Consider the following 20733-nt stretch of genomic DNA (forward strand, 5'->3'; position numbering starts at 1 on the left):
TAACGACCTTTGGCATGAGAGGGAAAACAAAAATTCGATGTTGGAATGTGAGAACTTTAAGAGTGAGTGGGAGGTTCCAGCAAGCAGTAGCCCAAATGCAGGCCTATGGGTTGGACATATTGGGGAGCATTGAAAAGAGGTGGAAAGTATTTGGAGATACGAACTAAAGATGGATATACATTCTTATACTCAGGAAGAGAAGAAGAGGAACAACATAGAGATGGTGTAGGTATTTTGATGAGTAAGATAGCAAAGAAGAGCTTATTAGAATGGGACCCTGTTTCTGAAAGAATTAAAACTGCAAAGTTTACGAGGGTTGCTGGAAAAGTTTCTGCAAACTACCACCAACAGTGGCGCTAGTGTTCCGCTATTATAAAAATTGGAATAATATACCTTTTTTTATGTTTAAATTATTTTTGATTGTTTGTTTAAGCCTGTTCGTTTATTTTTCACGGCAATTTGAAGTAGTAGTTTCGTGTGAGAAATGGACATTTCTAGTGAACACTTTCGGACAATGATTTCTTATGATTTCAAATGTAGTTCAACACTGAAACAATGCATCGAGCGACTTCATTTGGCTTTTGGGGATGAAGCACCATCCTGTGTACAATTGGTTTTCCGAATTCCAGCGTGGTCGCAGATTTCTCGGTGATTAATTTCGTGAAGGTCGTCTATCCACGTCTGTTGTTGCCAGTAATGTTGATGCTGTGCGTGAAATGATTGAGAGAGATTGGCATGTGACATACCATGAGATTCAGGCACCCTTGAACATTGACATGAAAGCAATACATATGATTTTGCATGGTCATCTGAACGTACGGAAACTTTCAAGCCATTGGATCCCACACAACTTGACTGAGGCTCAAAAACAGGCTCGTGTAAATTGGTGTAAAGAAATGCTCAAAAAATTCAACCGATGCATGTCAAATTTGATGTACTACATCGTTGCAGGGGACGAAACTTGGATCTATTCATACGAACCCGAAACTAAACAGCAATCCACTGTTTAGGTGTTTCAAAGTGAGCCAAAACCAACAAAAGTTGTTCGTTCGAGGAAGGCTGCCAAGCAAATGATTGCTTGTTTCTTTGGTTATACCGGACATGTGGCAACAACAGCTTTAGAAGATCGAAGGACTGTAAATGCTGAGTGGTATACAACAATTTGTTTGCCAGAGGTCATGAATGAATTGCGTAAAACAAACCCAAATCGTTGCATTATTCTTCACAACAACAACGCCAGTTCAGCACACCAAACTATTGATTTTTTGTCCAGTAAAAATGTCGAATTAATTAATGACTCAATGTCCGTCCTCACCTGATTTATCACCTAATGACTTCTTTTGGTTCCCACACATGAAAAATAAGATGCGTGGTGAGCGATTTGTGTCACCTGAAGCAGCTGTTTACGCATTCCGAACAGTGGTTTCTAAGGTATCAGCTTCAGAGTGGAAAAAATGCTTTCAAAATTGGTTTGAGCATATGCAAAAGTGTATTGATCTTAAGGGTGAATACTTTGAAAAACAATATGGCCATTCTCACAATTTTACAAAGGCATTTTTTCATATTGATTGCAGAAACGTTTCCAGCAGCCCTCGTAAAACAAAGGTGAGGTGAGTGCAGTGCTATGCTCCAACAGAAGTTTCAGACATCACCAAAAAAATGGAATTCTATTCAAAATTGCATAAAGCACTAGTACAAAAAAAAAAAAAAAAAAAAAAGCATCTTGATGGGAGACAGGAGAACATCCCTTCTGGATGTAAGAAATAAAAGAGGAGCCAATATTGGCAACGACCACTGCTTTGTAATTGCAGTCTTTAAACTTCATAGAATGGCAGCATGTAAAAAAATTTCAAAAATTGGAAAGAAATTTGATGTGTAAATCATAAAGATACAAAAAAAAATAGATTTATATTGGAACTGAGAAACAGCAAAGTCTGCAATTGGAGAAAGATGAAGATACAGAAGAAAGAGAGGAGACTACGATAGAGAAAATGGCAGAAGACCAAGACAAATTTGATAGAAATAAGTGAACACATTTTAGGATATAGGGAAAGTAACCAGAAAAACTGGATGTCATTGAACACATGGGATAAAATTAAAGCTAGAAGAATGAAGAATTAAATACTGCAAAAACAAGAACCCAAAAGAGCTTCCTACGGAAACAGTATAAAGGTCTTGACAGAGAAGAAGAATGCATGAAATGATAAACGCAATTGGATAGAACAACAAGCAAGAGTAGCAGAGGAAGCAGCAAGTAAGGTGATTTAAAACAGCTTTATCAAACAACAAGCTTACTATCAAAGACACAATTTAAGAAAAATATACCAGTCAAGGACAAGAATGGCAGGTTATTAATGGATAAAGAAGAGCAAATGAAGAGATGGAAAGAGTACTTGGAAGAGGTATTAAATAAGAACATCAGAGATAATGACAGAACGAGAGTGAGGCTGAAGAAACTGAAGAGGGAGCGGAGATGAGAATTTCAGACCTTCCTCATCAAATTAGCACTTAAACATCAAAAGAATGGGAAGTCAGCTGAAATAGACCAAATCCCACTAGAGATTTTAAAGGTAAATGTAAACTTGATAGTAGAAATGCCAGAAGATTGGAAAAGAGGTCTTATAATAAACATTCCAAAAAAGGCGATATGACAAACTGTAACAACTGGTGAGGAATCACGCTGTTTTCTGTCCCAAGTAAAAATCTATCTAGGGTTATACTAAATTGCATTCAAGATAAAATAGAAGCCAAGATTAGGAGAAAGCAAGCAGGGTTCCATTCTAGATCCTGTACAAACCAAATATGTACATTAAGAAATATCATCGAGCAATGCATAGAATGGAATACTAGATTATATACAATCTTTGTAGATTTTGAGAAAGCATTTGAGTCTATAGCAAGGAAAAGAATGTGGCAAATATTACAGCAGTTTGGAACACAAAATAAGATAATAAGAATAACCCAGGAGTCATATTGACAATACAAGAGACAAATTATTCATGAAGGAGAAGTTACAGAACCCTTTGAAACAGAAACTGGAGTGAGGCAGGGATGTATTGTTGCCTCTTATCTTTCTTCTGGTACGAGGGTCACTATTTATATTTTGAGCCTTGGCAACACTGATTGAAGTTAGGCGCGATTTGACGTTTGCACGGAATCGTCTGGCATTATTGACCATAACGTACTTCAAATGTTTTGTCAATAGCTTGATTTGTGTTGTTTATGTTGCCTTGGAGATTGCGCGACAACAATAAAATGGAATTAACTCGTGTACATTTTCGTGCGATGATTTTTTACGATTTTCGACGTGGATTATCAAGACAAGAGTGCATCGATCAACTTACTTCCACATTTGGCGATGAAGCCCCATCCTTTGCCACTGTGAAACGCTGGTATAACGAATTTAATCGTGGCCGCCATTCGCTCACTGACGAGATTCGCGAAGGTCGTCCAAAATCAGTTGTTGTTCAAGAAAACATTGATGCTGTGCAAAACCTAATACTGCAAGATCGTCATGTGACATACTGTGTGATTGAGGTAACCATAGGCATTAGTTCCACCAGCATATATAAAATATTACATGATCATTTAGCTGTGAGAAAGGTATGTTCTCGTTGGATCCGACACAATTTGACAAAAACTCAAAAAGACGCTCGCGTCAATTGGTGCAAACAAATGCTCAATAAATACAATCGTGGTGCTTCAAAAGACGTATATAAGATTGTAACAGGTGACGAATCATGGATATATGCATATGAGCCGGAACGTACACAGCAGTCGACTGTATGGGTGTTTCAAGATGAACCCAATCCAACAAAAGTTGTTCGTGCTCGAAGCACATCGAAACAAATGGTTGCCTGTTTTTTCGGGAAAACTGGTCATGTGGCAACTGTGCCTTTAGAGGAACGTAGAACGGTCAACTCTGAATGGTACACAACAATTTGTTTGCCAGAGGTCTTCGGTCAAATATGGAAAACAAACAAACGCCGTAGGATCATTCTTCATCAAGACAATGCCAGCTGTCACACATCTCGTCTACCAACCGACTTTACGAACAGTCAAAAAATCGAATTGATGGGTCATCCGCCATACAGTCCTGATTTGGCACCCAATGACTTCTTCTTGTTCCCGAATGTCAAGAATAAATTGCCGTCGGCGGAAGATGCCGTTGATGCGTTCAAAAACCATATTATGGAGGTGTCTCAAGAAGATTGGAAAAACTGCTTTGACAAATGGTTCGAACGAATGCAAAAGTGTATTGACCATAAAGGAGAATACTTCGAAAAACAATAAAGCAGTTTTCAATGCCAAATTCCTGTTTTTTCATTGTTAGGCTCAAAATATAAATAGTGACCCTCGTAATAGGTACAGTAACAAGGGAAACCGTACAAGGAAAAAGAAGAAGAATACAATGGGGGGGGTCTTATGGATAGATTAGAAGACCTAGATTTTGCTGATGATGTGTGTCTGTTGTCAGAATCTTAGAGAGATGCAAAAACTAAATTGAAAGATCTGGTTGTAGAGACTAAAAAAATCGGACTGATTTGTTAAATAAATCAAAGACTAAAAGAATGCAATTAAATGCAAGGACTCAAGATCACGTTCAATTAGAAAACGAAACCTTAGAAGATGTAGACAATTTAATCTACTTAGGAAGTGTAGTTGCAACAAATGGAGGGGCAGAATATGATGTAAAACAACGCATCAAAAAAGCTAATGGGGCCTTTGTGCAACTTTATCCAATTTGAAAGAGTAGGATTATAACTACAGAAACAAAGTTAAAGATTTTTAGAAGCAACGTCAAAACAGTATTGGTATATGGAGCAGAATCCTGCAGTCACAAAACAAATCACAAACAAATTAAAAGTTTTCGTTAACAGATGTTTCAGGAGAATATTAAATATACATTGGCCAGAAGTAATCACAAATCAAGAACACTGGACACGAGCATCAGAAGACCAGATTAAAAACCAAATTAAAAGAAGAAAATGAAACTGGATAGGACACACACTAAGGAAAGCAGACAATGCAATTGAGAAACAAGCACTTGATTGGAACCCTCAAGTCGCTAGAAAAACGGGAAGGCCCAAAAGATCATGGAGACGTACTACTGAAAACAATGTTAGAACTTGTTTCCATGCAAATAAAACAATCAAATGCTGACCAAGGCAAAATTTATTGTAGAAAAAAAAATAATAAAACTTAACATTTCCACCCTCTAACAGGGTATTCCTCAGACAAAGATTTCCATTAATTTTCTAAGGAAAATAAGAAAATACATAAGGAAAATTTCGTTCTAACTTCGTCAGTTATTCGCAAGAAATTCACCCAACTCTTTCAGTGACACAGGAAAATGTAGTTATTGTGGGAATATGGAGAGATATGTTGGGAAATGTTCTGAAATATGGAAGTAATATGTAAAAATAACTAAAATAAGTAAAATATGAGACAAACCTAATATATGTACAAATATGGAAAAATAAAAACTGAATCTTTCGAATCTACATGCCATGATGCACAAAGATAATGCAAAATATAACTGATTTTAGCTTCATACATAAATATGTATTTACATATAAATACACTTCCTGGTTATAACTTATGGCAGAGGTTCCCAAACCTTTTTTGTTTCACAGAACCCATACTAGTGTTTCAGGGTGCTGCGGTGCACTCTTTGGGAACCACTGACTTAGAAAGTTGTTCATGAAGTTAAAACAAATGTTTAAGACCCATACCTATGGTGTTTCATAGCATCCACTGCCACCATTTTAATATCAGGAAATGCCCTTGGCAAAGCGCTGAAGTGAGGGGCTGCTAGAGCACTGAACTGGCACCATCGTGTGTAGAATAACAGGGCCACACATTCGGCTGGAGTATCCCGGTTTGTGATGTTTGCATCCGATATTAGCAGAGTTGTCAACACTGAAGAATTTACCACCTGCAATAGACAAGTGCACTATAATATGCAAAAATTCTTCAAAAAAAAGTATCTTATCTGATAACTTATTTAAATGCGTACTTTCTTACAAAAATTTTGCCCCCAAAATTGTGGTGCGTATTATGGACGGAATAATTCGGACAGTCAAAATGAAACCATGTGTGCTTTCACTATGTCACTATAAATAACATGTATATATCAACAAGAACAAATACAAGTTACCAGGTTGTATTTCTTTATTAATAATAATTAAAAAAAAACTATAAAATTGAAATGGCCATTCCCATGATTTCTTACTATGTAACGGAATGTTTTGCGACACCGAGAAAAGCACAGAATTCGAGCATGCACCTCCTGTCACGCGAGATGTGTATCAGCGGTATTTGTCGGGCGAGAAATAATAGAAAATAACTTCCTGAGCGTTGCAAATCCATAACATAATTATTTTCATCTCACTTTATTCTACTACAGAATAAACACGTTGGTTACATAGTGAAAGTTTTGGGATTCTAAACACTTGAGGGAGAGGGGCTCATTGTGTACACAAGACAATATTCTCCTCCTCGTCCACATAGCAACAGCTTTATGACCTACAACTAAGAAAGCCATACCTTCTACTTGAATTGTACTGCACATCACACACGAGATATAACTGTTTGTCACTTTTCCCCATCAAAAACGAGAGTGCACATTATACACCCGTAAATACGATATTTCCTTCACAAGAAGAAACACATTCATGTGACAAATTTGTCACAGAAAAACTTGAAAAGAAAATGAATTTATAACTGACATCTTTTGGTATTTTAACTGAAATAAGGGTGATCAATTAATACTTTACTAGTTTTTGGCACATACATACCAGAATATTGAGAAAATTGTAGATATTTTTGAATGTAATATTTCTATCAAACCTTAAATTGAGTTTACAATTCTGTTATTTTGTATTGCTCTTATGTAACAAATGGGTGGACAAAACCAGGAAATAATGGTACTTTTTTCAAACTTTTGCTGACAAATGTACTAAAATGGCTGATGACTAGTAACTTGGCATTTCAAAACAATCTTTGTCAGCAAAACTTAGCATGCATATAATATAATACGAGGGGATATCAAAAAGTAATCGAGTAAACTTTTTACAGCCAAATGGAAATGTATTCACAAAAACTGAAATATAAAATTTGGAAGTACATGTATTTTGCCACCTTTCTACGAGAAGGCAGGTGCACATGCCGAGAGGGAGTTGTTTCAAAATGGCAGCTACACTTGAGACGTTCAACACAGTTGAGCTGCGGGGTGTGATTCAGTTTCTGTGGTCAAAGGGACAGAAACCACCTGAAATCTATCGTGAGTTGTGTGCAGTGTATGGTGACACATGCATGACATTCACAAATGTCTGTAGCAGTGGTAGTGTCGTCGCCTTGTAATCAAGGGGTCCCGGGTTGTACCTTTGGAGGCACAATTGGTTAGTATCCCACTTTAAACTGTAGGTCCAGTCCCAATTAGCCTTACAGTGCATAAAGTGGAATTTAAAACACCAAATCAACCAACCAACAAATGTCTAACTGGTGTGCAAAGTTCAACGCAGGGTGTGTAAATGTCTTCGATGAACCCCGTTCTGGACTGCCTCACACATCCCACACACAGAGCAACGTTGCTGCTGTGGAGGCATTGTTGCAGGAGGACCGGCGGTCCAACAACAGCGGATGCAGTGGGTATTTCATATGGCAGTGCATACATCTTCATCCATGAAGAACTTGGGTATCGCAAAGTGTCAGGGAGATGGGTCCCCAGACAACTCACACCACAGCATATGGAGGACCGTATGGGATACAGTCTTGAGCATTTTCTCCGGTACCATACAGCTGAAAATGCATTCCTCGACTGCATTGTTATTGGTGACGAATTGTGGGTTTTTCATTACACCCCTGAACGAAAGCGACAAGAGTATGGAAACACACAAACTCGCCCGCACCCAAAAAAATCAGGACAACCCCATCTGCAGGAAAGGTTTTGCTTACCATTTTCTGGGACAGCCAGGGTGTCATTCTTGTTGATTTTGGGGTAAAAGGAGCAACTGTAAATGCTGCTGCATATTGTGCCACACTGGATCGTCTACGAGCTGCTCTGCACCGTAAACATCCATCAAAATCTCTGTAGGAGGTCACCATTCTCCATGACAATGCTAGTCTCCATGTGGCTGCATCAGTGACGCAAAAAGTCAATTCCTGGCATTGGGAAATTCTCAAGCATACAATCCAGACCTGGCCCCATCAGACTTCCCCCTGTTTGGCTTACTGAAGGAACACCTTGCCGGCAGACAGTTCAGCTGCGACACGAACTTGTGACAGCCGTGCGTTGTTGGTTACGCTTCCAACCAAACTATTTCTACCGCATGGGCATCGGAAAATTGGAGTCACGGTGATACAAATCAATAAATGTGAATGGATGTTATGAGGAAAAGTAGAGTAATGTTCAAACTTCAAAATGTATATTTCAGTTTTTGTGAACACATTTTCGTTTGGCTGTAAAAAATTTACTCAATTACTTTTTGATATCCCCTCGTAATAATAATAACCTGTGAGGGGTAGGGCTGCTTCTCTCCCACCTGCCGAGATGGTAGATCAACCAACCAGTTACAGGGTGACTCATGGTCAGCATCGCAAAACCACAGTGCGGGACAGCAAAACATGGGCCCGACACTAATAATATCAGTTGTGTTCAAGATGGTATCAACTTACTGACAACAGAGGCAGCAGTTCTCTAATGTTAATACAGAGTAAACTCCCTCTTATATCACATATATTATCTGCCCGAGGTATGTTATACCTAGGTATTACTTTGTTATGAAATGTTACAAAGTAACAACTACTGCCATCGCTACAAACATTATCCGAGTAATTACGATTGAAATACTGTGTTCTTGGAACAGTCATTGGGAAAATCACATGTATGTTTATTTTAGGTAATACTTATTACAGCTAAAGTCTGTGGCAGAGTGCTGCAATGCTAGGGATCTGAAGGTTTGAATTCTGGATAAGGGATGAGTATGTGCCTTACTTTCTATTTTATCAGTTCATTAAACATCCTCATTCTTGCGATTAACCCTGTATATGTTGCAAGGTGGATAAAAATCATGATTTTCATGATTTTTTTATTTAAATCAGTTTTTTTTACATAAATCGATTTCTTTTTTAAAAACTGTTTAAAATTACTTGCATGCATTTCAGTACAGAACATATATATTTTTTTTACAAATGCTTTTTCTGGTAAATAGCCCTGCAAAATATTTGACCTGTTTGATTAAGGCAAATAAAAATATATAAATATACATTCTTCTGTTTCTGATACTGTATATATGAACCTACTTTGGAAAAGTTTGTTGAGTGTGTTCATGAAACTATAATAATTTCAGTAACTTTTCTTTCAGTTAAAATAAAACATTTTGGATGTACTATATAATTGCAACTTAAGATATTTTTAGCCTTTATCGCAAAATTTTGGCGATTTTTTTTTTAAAAAAATATTTTGCAAAATATCAGCTGCCATGTTTATTTACAGCTTAATGATAATGACACTATTTATGATTCAACATGATTAGTATTTTGTAAATTATTCTGCCAAAATATTTGCTATTTTTGCCTAGAAAATACATCCGTTTACAGTTTACAAATTACATTTTCATCTTGCATAATATTTACTCCACCAGTACACATACGTTTTCCCTTGCTTTTCCAATCTTAGAGCCTAATAAACACCACTGAATGATTACAAGATTAATGTACTTTCACCAAAAAGTGATTCTGACATCTACAAACTACTTATGTACATTATTCTATAAATTATTCAAATCAGTGATTTTTTTTAAAACATCACATGATTTAAATTCCAGGTGTGTGGTTTTAACATCGCCATTATCAATGATCGTTTGTCTACATGTCTACACCTTCCATCTGTCTATAGTGTGTCTCAACCTTAAAAGTCAGTATGGAAGTAAATGGAGTACTTCCCTCACTCCCTAATACATGAGTTTTGCCAATAGCTGTCCTTCTCTACCACCGCTGCATTGCAAGATGTTACAAAATTTACAAAATGTAAAAGTCAAAAATTTCAAACAGTGAAATCATTATCCTGTAGAGTTTTTTATGCTCTATTTAATGGCAGCATTATATAACCTGTCATAAATTCATGTGATCTGAATTTTTCATAATTATGCAATTTTGCAAAACGCTTAATTTTTTCTAGTAAATACTTCAACAAAAGCCATAAATATCAAACCGCTTGAACAACTTCGGCAGTTTTTTTTCCTACGGGATCTATGATGTTTGTAGATATGATATTCGTTGCCTGAGTGAATTAATTTGCTACGAGGAGAGTTATATATATATATATATATATATATATATATATATATATATATACACACACACACACACACACACACACACACACACACACACACACACACACACACACACACACACACACATATACGTGCATATGCTACCTTGTGGGGACTCTGTTAGTGCACATACACTGTGGGGACCGGGGGAAATCACAGTCGTAGTCTGATGTGTTTGTTGAAATTATGCGACAAATAACACAGTAAAACTATAAACTCCCGAAAATTAAAAGTAACCTACATTGTGAGCAAATTATACAAGAAAAACGTTTCCTATCCTTGTGGGGACACCAGTACCCACAAGGCCTGTGAAATCAGGTGGCCTCGGGTCCCCACAAGGTCCATTAGATTCATGAAAATTTGCACATACACTCCATACACACGATTGATTCTGTACAGACGCTGTGGGGACCGATGTGTAAATAAGTTTGAAAATGCTACCCTGTTGGTACTTGAGAATAAAAGAGAGGAAATACTTTTAGTCTTTGTCGATTTTTGCAGTTTTTGTCGTTTATGATATTTTTCATAAAAAAAATCGTAAATACTTGTCCTGGAGAGAATAAATCACTGGAAAAGAGAAACAGATGTTACATGAAATAGGAGACATCTGACGGTGAATGTAATTAAATGACTGACAAATAAAGTTAGCAAAATAAGTATACTAACGAGTGTTGTGCTATTTTGGGAAGAAATGCAAACTTCTGTGTTTTAACATCAAGACAAAAAGTAAAAAGCTACATAGCATGCGTATTACAAATAATAATGATGATAATAATAATAAAAATAATAATAATACTAATAATAATAATACCACCACCATGTGATATGATGTGGAAATCTTGCAGAGGGATATAGGACTTGAAATTGATTCAATAAAGTTCCGAGTTCGATTATTTTCTTCCAGTGTCCCTTCATCAATTTTATCTAATCGTCACGATTAACCAAAAAGCCAGAAAGATACGATGCAAAATGTGATATACGCAAAGTATCTTTCATTGTTCTCACAAACTATTTGTGTTTAATTTATATACATTTCGAATCATGCTTTGCTTTAAGTTAAATGTTAATTTTTATCTAAATTTAATTAAACATTACAATGCTGACCAAGGCATGAAACAAGGCTCAACGGTGTTAATAAATTAAATTAGTTAATAATTTAAAAAGTGCTTTTACAAGGAATATAACTTCTGATGGAAAATCTAGTAGTATCCCTACAACGTTGTTATCTTCCATTGAAGAAATATATAGTGCGCTCAAGGGTAGAAATGTTCCAAGCGGAAGCGGGAGGGGTGTATCATGGACAAAGTCAATATATTTTTCAAGGAAGCCAAAATGTAACTTTACACGCCATGAAAATACTAACAGTAACTGTTATTATTATTATTGATTTATGTACATTTCTAATTTATGATAATATATTATTATTTTATGCATTATTTACATCTCACAAATTCAATCAATTTACTTTATGTGCTCGGATGCTTTGAAATAAGGAAGTCATGGCTTCAATTCGCGATAGAAATTCCATATACGTTTAAGAAACTTTTCGCTCCACAAGCTTACCTTTTGTTGTTGAAGTGTATTATGTGCTCACAAGGTATATTACTGCCGATCCAAAGCGAGTAGTGTCCCCACAAGGATGATATCTTCTGTTGAAGAAGTGTATGATGTCCTCACAAGGCTTATTACTTCCGATACAAAGCGAGTAGCGTCCCCACAAGGTTACTATCTTCTGTTGAAGAAATGTATGATGTCCTCACAAGGTTTATTACTTCTGATGCAAAGTGAGTAGTGTCCCCACAAGGTTACTATCTTCTGTTGAAGAAGTGTATGATGTCCCCACAAGGTTTATTACTTCTGATGCAAAGTGAGTAGTGTCCCCACAAGATTACCATATTCTGTTGAAGAAGTGTATGATGTCCTCACAAGGCTTATTACTTCTGATGCAAAGTGAGTAGTGTCCCCACAAGGTTACTATATTCTGTTGAAGAAGTGTATGATGTCCTCACAAGGCTTATTACTTCTGATGCAAAGTGAGTAGTGTCCCACACAAGGTTACTATCTTCTGTTGAAGAAGTGTATGATGTCCTCACAAGGCTTATTACTTCTGATGCAAAGTGAGTAGTGTCCCCACAAGGTTACTATCTTCTGAGGAAGATGTGTATGATGTCCCCACAAGGTTTATTACTTCTGATGCAAAGTGAGTAGTGTCCCCACAATGTTACCATATTCTGTTGAAGAAGTGTATGATGTCCCCACAAGGTTTATTACTTCTGATGCAAAGTGAGTAGTGTCCCCACAAGGCTACTATATTCTGTTGATGAAGTGTATGATGTCCTCACAAGGCTTATTACTTCTGATGCACAAGTGAGTAGTGTACCCACAAGGTTACTATATTCTGTTGAATAAGTGTATGATGTCCTCACAAGGCTTATTACTTCTGGTGCACAAGTGATTAGCGCCCTCACAATGTTGTTATCTTATGTTGAGGAAGTGTATGATGTCCTCAAAAAGTACAGGGGGGCTTAAAAATTTTCGAAGGAAGGAGGGGCGACATAACACATGGGTAAAATCAATATTTCAGTCAAGGAAGCTACAAGTTAGATAAAACTAAATTAATGCTTACTGGAAGAAAGCAATGTTTCGTTTCTTTTCCTTATGACTCAGGCCTCCCCGATGGCGCAGTGGTAGCGTCGTCGCCTTGTATTCAAGGGGTGCTGGGTTAGATACCCGGTGGAGGCACATAGTGGTTCGGATCCTACTTTAAACTGTAGGTCCAGTCCAAATTTGCTTTACTTTGCATAAAGTGGACTTAAAACACCAACTCAATCAACACTATGTCAGTGTTATATCTAAGGAGAAGGCAACTGTGAAGTCATTATGGCGGGGAAACAAATATGTTTTTTTTTTTATCGCTTTGGAAGATTCCTTCCACTGCAACTGCTTACTCATGATATCCGATTAACTGTAAACATGTTGAAGGGAAAGAACGGCGCCACATATCATGGAGGAAGAAGAAGGAAGTGCAGGCACAGTGAATGATCCAGTGGGTAAAGCAGGCAGGTCATAATGATTTTTTAATTTTAATGCAAGTGCCATTTTTCTCTTCGGTGGGTCCTTTCGGCGGTACGAACGTTCAAAAGAGTCCGTTTTTATTACATTGCTCTCTGTGGTAAAACCACGCGTCCTAGGGGTGCAAGGAACACATATTGAGACCAAAGCAACGTCATCGAAACACGAAGCCTTCGGTTGGCAGAACCGACATTTCGACTGATTCAAGTACTGATCGGCGATATATCGCGATATTAACTAGACGATATATCGTCACGATATTTTTGCGATATATATTGTAGAGAGCGAGACGATATATCACCCATATCACGATACGGAAATAATATCGTATCGTCTGCGATGATATTTTCTTGATATATATCTCGATATCAAAATTCCGATATTGTACATCCCTAGATTCAAGTCCAATTTATGCACAGATGTTAATCAGCCCGCCTCTGCATCGGATACGATATTTGTTTATTAAAGTTTACGTATTCTGGTTATTTCACGTCAAGAACATTGTGATTGAACAAACACAATGACTAGGATTCGAACCTGGGACCTCTGACATACTACCAGTCGCAACGGAAAGCAGACTTCAGTTTGCGGGATCCAGAAGTCCTGTCCCGGGAAACTTCGGGAAATGATTTCCTTACTTTCTGGATTTCCGATAGGTCAGGAATTTAAAATGATCGCGAAATAAGAATTCTGGATATACTTAATTATGGGAAGGGAAATCTTCTAGAAATGGCATCAAAATACCGAAAATAATTTCTTTGGGGACAAAATGTGCTTGTAACTCGATAATTTCAGGAGTGTTAGGAAATTCTGAACATTACCCATCCATAAAAGTTTCTGAACTAGTCGGGAAATACGTGAAATTTTCTGTCCTGAAGATCGGGATAGTTTTATAAACCGTATCGATCCCGTCCTGGACCATAATCTCCGATCACTCACACCCATAAAGTAAAAAAAAACAGTTTTTTAAGTCCACTTTATGCACAGTAAGGCCAATCGGGACTGGACCTACAGTTTAAAGTAGGATCCGAACTACTATGTGCCTCCACCTGGTATCGAACCCAGCACCCCTTGAATACAAGGCGGCGACGCTACCACTGCGCCATCGGGGAGGCCTGAGGCATTAGGAAAAGAAAGGAAACATTGCTTTCTTCCAGTAAGCATTAATTTAGTTTTATCTAACTTGTAGACCTATTTCATCTGATGATTTTTGGTCTTTCCTTTAATTTATAGTGAACGAAAATATTCTCTAAATAATTTGAAAAATGTAAATAGTTAGGTGGTCTTCTGTGGCAGAGAAGTAAGTGTAGCGCCAGAATTCCTGGATTCGAATCTTTGTCAAGGCATAATGTGTTTTTGTCTTTCCATCTATTTCACAATTTTATCCTTGTCGTCGCGATTAGCTAAATTAGCAGAAAAGCGACGTAAAAATACAGACGGAATTAGTTTGATATTTTTTCAAACAGCACATTTGCAAGAGTCATTCAGGGTTGACCGACCAAGACTACAACTCCTACAAGGACAAAACTACGTGAGTTTTTAAAGGAATTTCCCTGAGCATACAGGCATAACTGCTATCAATGTGTCAGTTCCGTGAGTTATTTGGCGTTGAAGAAAAAAGACTGCTGTCATAGCCACCTCAAGATATCTATCCGAATGAAGATATTGTCTTTTTGTATCTTTCCTGCAGTATTGAGATTCTACTCTTGGGGCCGGACCCTGTGGTCGAGTGGTCGGCCCCCGTGGCGGAGTGGTTAGCACATCGCGCTACGACGCCGGGGGTCCCGGGTTCGAATCCTGGCTCGGACATGAATGTTTGTGATTGTCTGTCCTGAAAAGTCCTGAAATTGAAATATGAATGAAATAATATGAGTGAATGAAGTGTGATGGGGTAAGCTTCCGCATAGGGGCTTTCCTTTAAAAAACAATAATAAAAAAAAGTGGTTTGCACATCGCGCTGCGACGCCAAGGGTACCGGGTTCGAATTCCGCTCGGGCTTGGTCGTTTGTGAATGTCCATTCATCAATTTCATCACTCATCCCCATCTTCGCAAATTAGCCAAGAGGCACAAAACGCGAAGTAAAATAAACTAAATCAATCAATCAATCAATCAATCAATCAATCGACTCTTGGGAATCTCTTTATGAGTTTTACATCATATTCTCTATTATTTTGTCCCTTTCCAGTAGGCTCTGAAGTTTTCCTCCTCTTCTCTCTTTCTCAATGACATCTTCTTTTGGCTAGAGCAGTTCGCATTGTTTTCTCTGATATTAAAAAAGGGTTTAGAAACATGGTTTTACACACTGGTACTACTTCTCTTTCCTTCTATGGTAAAAAGTAATGATTTGTTTTTATTCTTCGAGATTCTTCATTTTGCGTAGTTTTGTGTTTACCTTCTGGAACCTTTACATATGTGTTGACGAATTCTCGTTGAAGCTGAAGGTCGTCACTTGCATAAAAGTCCTTAAAAAATTCATGTCTTTCCGCATCTGTGATTTTAAAGCATTCTTTACCAAACTTTTCACATTTTCCATCACACTTTTCTTTCAGATTTATCCCTGGAACTAACTTTTTTGTGCATGCACTAACGTATGATTCACCTTTGTTTCATAAATCTTATATAAATTTATATAATATTTCGTAAATCGTATATCTTGTTTCCCGATATAAGCTTACGCCAGTACGCGCCTTCATTTCTAACAGCCACTGAAGAAACTTCGCAGATATCTTTATGCAGAAAATTTCAAGGTACACCAATTGCAGGGTGCTTAAATCTCCGGAACCAGTGGGAATTCAGCCACGAAATTTTGACAGGTAACAGAGGAGGTAGTCATAAATCAAAAACGCAATTTTTCGAGTTAAGCCACTTTGCCCCTTCACCGACGATATATGCAACATGGAGCGATGTGGACACTAAATTGTGTGCATATTCAAAGTTTATTTAATACATATTATATACAACTTATATTATTTAAATCCATTAGGCAACCAATTCATCCATCTCACAATAAACCAACAACAAAAATTACATAAATTGTCTGCACGCTCCCTTTCCTCGAAACAATTGTTCATGCATTTAAAAGAAAATCAATTAAGACAAGTCTTATATCTCTGTCTGGTAATTTACAATGCATTACAGAGAACAATGATATATTGCGAGCAAAGCAAACAAGAAAATTATTGAATTCAATTTTTTTGCAGGCTGAAATCAATATTGGTTCACGAGACGCCAATGCATTCTCTCTCTCTTACAACTATTGTGCCTCCCCGACAGGGACGGCGACAGGGGTGGGCACGGATGGACAATTGCCTACCCAAAAATTGCTGTGCCAACCCAATCAAATTCAATAAATATATACTCTTGGGAGAATGCGAAAGGTCTAATAAATAAGTTTATTATGGTGTTCACTTCATGTATATTTTACTTGTGAATATTATCTATATTACAGACAAGTTCACATATTATCATTCAATGAAAAGCTTTGCCGAAACACTGATTTCGTGAATAGGTTTACAAAAGTCAGAGTAAATAATAAGTTGAATGGGATTAATTTAAGCTTTTCTTTCAACTTCCTTAATTTTATCATTGGAAAGCGAAAGGAATTTCCAAATCTTTTGAAACAAAAAATGTGATCTAATGCCCACTTGTATGCTTAAGCAACCAGTAGGCTTAGGAGGCTTTATGAGAGGAGCAAAATTGTGCAGAATATGATCAAGATTAGAACAAGATTATGGGCCTGAGGGCTGCAGCTTCTGACCTTCACAGGGATGATGCATCAAATTGCTTTGAAAATGTGCCACATAATGAAAAGAAATAGATTCTTGAAATGTGGCAAAAATATAGAAATATAATTAACTGTCTGCCATAACTTGGCCAAAAAGTTATAACTGAAACTGAGTGTAGAAGGGGTGGAGTGGAGTGACTTGATGTTCTCAACTCCGGGCTTCCGGCCTGGGTATGATTAAGGTGATCTGTTAAACAAATAAAAACCTCTTCTTCGCATTGCTTCCTCCTGCAACACACAAAGTTGTTTAGTTAGGTCTATATTGAAATACTAAGACAGAGGTAATTTGATACGCCCCTTTCATCATCACGATTTTATATACCTGTAATTTCTAATTTCGATATCGTATCCAAAATAGATATAATAATTTTATATTCATTCTACTAATAAGAAGCAATCACAAAAATAGATTTTGATAAAACAGCTCCGTAGGTTTGAAAAATAGCTGCAGAATTAGTAATGACTTGATGAGTTAGCTATTGTATTAGGAATCTTCTTAAATGAGTTGTTGTTGTAAGTCCACTTTATGCACAGATAGGCTAATCGGGACTGGACCTGCAGTTTAAAGTGGGGTCCGAATCACTATCTGCCTCCACCGGTTATTGAACCCGAGACAGCTTGATCACAAGGCGACGACTTTACCACTATGCCATCAGGAAGGCAAAAAATCTTCTCACAGATACATTTTCCCTATCAGTTACGTAATCATGTGATTTTTCTTGTGGTTAACTAACATAGAATAGGGACACAATTTTAGAACTTTGTGCTTCATAACGTAATACATACAATTTTATTTATTTATTTATTTGTTTATTACATTTCGGTGATATTTTGCCAAAATGTCCTTCTTTAGCTTAGGTAAATATTATGCAGAATGAACTAATAATTTGATTTATACCCGGGTTCTTGCTTTTTTAAAATTTTGCTAATAAGACATTATTCATACTTATGTCAAACGCTGAGCTGTATTGGGCGCTCGGAAAGCACACTTCAAGTAGTGACACCCTTATACAGATCGGATTGATTTCAGTTATTATGTATTAGTTTTAATCTGCGATTTAAACGATATTTTTCATTTCATTGCAAGAGATTTTACCATTCATTATTTTTAGTAAGGGGTTTGCAGTCTGCGTGTGAAATAAAACAAGGTGGCGAACACACTATGTTTGCATTTCTCAGTTCGTCGATTTCATCAACATGTCGTAAGTGTATCTCACGATTCACGATTATTGGTACTGCACGACACTCGAAACACGATGGGGACATTTTAGAATGAAGCGTCTGGAATTTCAGTCCATATCTGTTGGTAATTCTATGTCTTGGCCAGTTTGTAAATGCTATAGATACTTCTTACAGGCAGGTGTGCACACGGAGGTGCCAAAGGTACCTGGCTACCCCAAACGTCTTCTAAAAAATAAAGAAAATATGTTGAACTACCATTAAAATAATGAAAATAATATCAGTGGTAAAAAATAAGGAATTTCGTTTCATTTGAGACTTGACAACCAAGAAAACAAGGTGAATTATCAAACAGCAATTAAAAATAAGTTACAACAAAATACTCAAGAAGAAACAATAGAAGGGAAGTGGAAAAGAATAAAAAAAGTGTTAACAGAAGCTGCAGAAGAAGTAATAGGCAAAGAGAAAACATCAAGGAAGAAAGAGTGGTTTGATGGGGAATGTCAGCAAATAATTAACCAAAAAAATGTTGCAAGAATGAAGATGCTGCAAAGAGAAACAAGAAGCAGTTGTAACAAATACAAAGAACTAAGACAACAGGCAAATAATTTATGTAAGAAAAAGAATAAAGAATGGATAAGAAAGAATATCCAAGAAATAGAACAACTTAGTCAACAGTCAGAGATTAGAAAGTACTATGCAGCAATAAAGAGAATAAATAAAGGATATCAACCCAAAGAGATAGGATGTAAAAGGAAAGATGGAGAGATAATAGGAGACAAAGAAAGTGTACTAGAAAGATGGACAGAACACTTCCAAGAACAATTATACAATGAAACATATAGAGAAGAACAAATAGAAAATAACGATGAACAAAACACAGAAGGAACACCAACAAGAGAAGAAGTTGAGAAGATAATAAAAAATCTAAAAAACAATAAATCACCAGGAGAAGATGAAATAACAGCAGAAATATTAAAATCTTCTGGACCAAATATGATAGAAGAAATATACAAAATGATAAAACAAATCTGGCAAGAAGAACACATACCAGAAGCATGGAATAATGGAATATTGTGCCCAATACACAAGAAAGGTGACAAAACAGAATGTAGTAATTATAGAGGCATCATGTTACTTAATACAACTTACAAAATATTGACCAGCATCATACATACAAGATTAACAGCAATAACAGAAAACATAATAGGAGAATACCAAGCAGGCTTTAGACAAGGAAGAAGCACAATAGATCAATTATTTATAATAAGACAAATAATTGAAAAATATTATGAACATAATATAAATCTCTACATGTTATTCATAGACTTTCGTAGTGCTTTTGATAGTATAAAAAGACACAAATTAATACAAATTATGACAGAATTACAAATACCTAATAAATTGATCAGATTAACAAACATGACACTGCAACGCACATATTTTAAAGTCAAAATATGGAGCGATATGGGTGAACTAACAGAATATAACACAGGTGTAAAACAAGGAGACGGACTATCTACATGCTTATTTAACATAGCACTACATGCAATAATAAGCAAAATAGACAAAAGAGGAACAATATTTACGAAACTCAGCCAAATTAACGCATATGCCGACGACGTAGTTATAATATCCAGAACAGAAGAAGAATTAAAGAGAACATACAGGATATTAGAAGAAGAAGCAAATAAAATTGGGTTACAGACAAACATGAATAAAACCAAATTCCTACTGCTGACTCCAAAACAAGATGGAAAACGTTACCACCAATTTACAATAGATGACAAGAAATTTGAAGCTGTAACAAACTTCAAGTATCTTGGAATGACGATAAATGACCAAAATAACATGCACGATGCAATTAGAGAAAGAACAAATGCAGGGAACAAAGCATATTATGCCAACATACAATTACTAAAAAGCAAGTTAATTAGCAGATATACCAAACTATTGATTTACAAAACACTTATTAGACCGGTAATAACTTACAGTGCTGAGGTATGGACAATGAGTGTAGAAGACGAACAGCAATTAAGGAAAACTGAAAGAAGAATAATCAGAAAAATATATGGACCAATCAAGGATGGAGATTTTTGGAGAAGCCGAAACAATGAAGAGATAAATTCCATCTTAAATCAAAAGGATATAGTAAGATTTATTAAAGCCAGAAGAATTAGTTGGATGGGTCATATAGAACGTATGAATAAAGACAGAATGCCGCGAAGAATTATGTATGAGAGAATGTACTCCACAAGAAGAAGAGGCAGACCCAAACTAAGATGGCGGGATAGTGTCGTACAAGATCTACAAAGAATGGGAGTCCATGGATGGAGGGAGAAGATATTGGACCGAAA

At 36.6% G+C, this 20733-nt stretch overlaps 1 protein-coding gene across 2 annotated transcripts in view; it reads right to left on the reverse strand.

The window, feature by feature from the left end:
- The window catches only part of bug (thioredoxin domain-containing protein bug), a 140190-nt gene that overhangs the window by 17897 nt on the left and 101560 nt on the right, over window positions 1–20733 (reverse strand). For both annotated transcript variants that reach the window (XM_083141520.1, XM_083141519.1), the window contains exon 5: window positions 5736–5938. In XM_083141520.1, the coding sequence (XP_082997646.1) occupies window positions 5736–5938 (203 nt within the window). The remainder of the gene's footprint in view (window positions 1–5735; window positions 5939–20733) is intronic.

This window comes from Lepisma saccharinum, chromosome 20, assembly GCF_977018435.1.
Source record: "Lepisma saccharinum chromosome 20, izLepSacc3.1, whole genome shotgun sequence".
NCBI classification, from domain to species: domain Eukaryota; kingdom Metazoa; phylum Arthropoda; class Insecta; order Zygentoma; family Lepismatidae; genus Lepisma; species Lepisma saccharinum.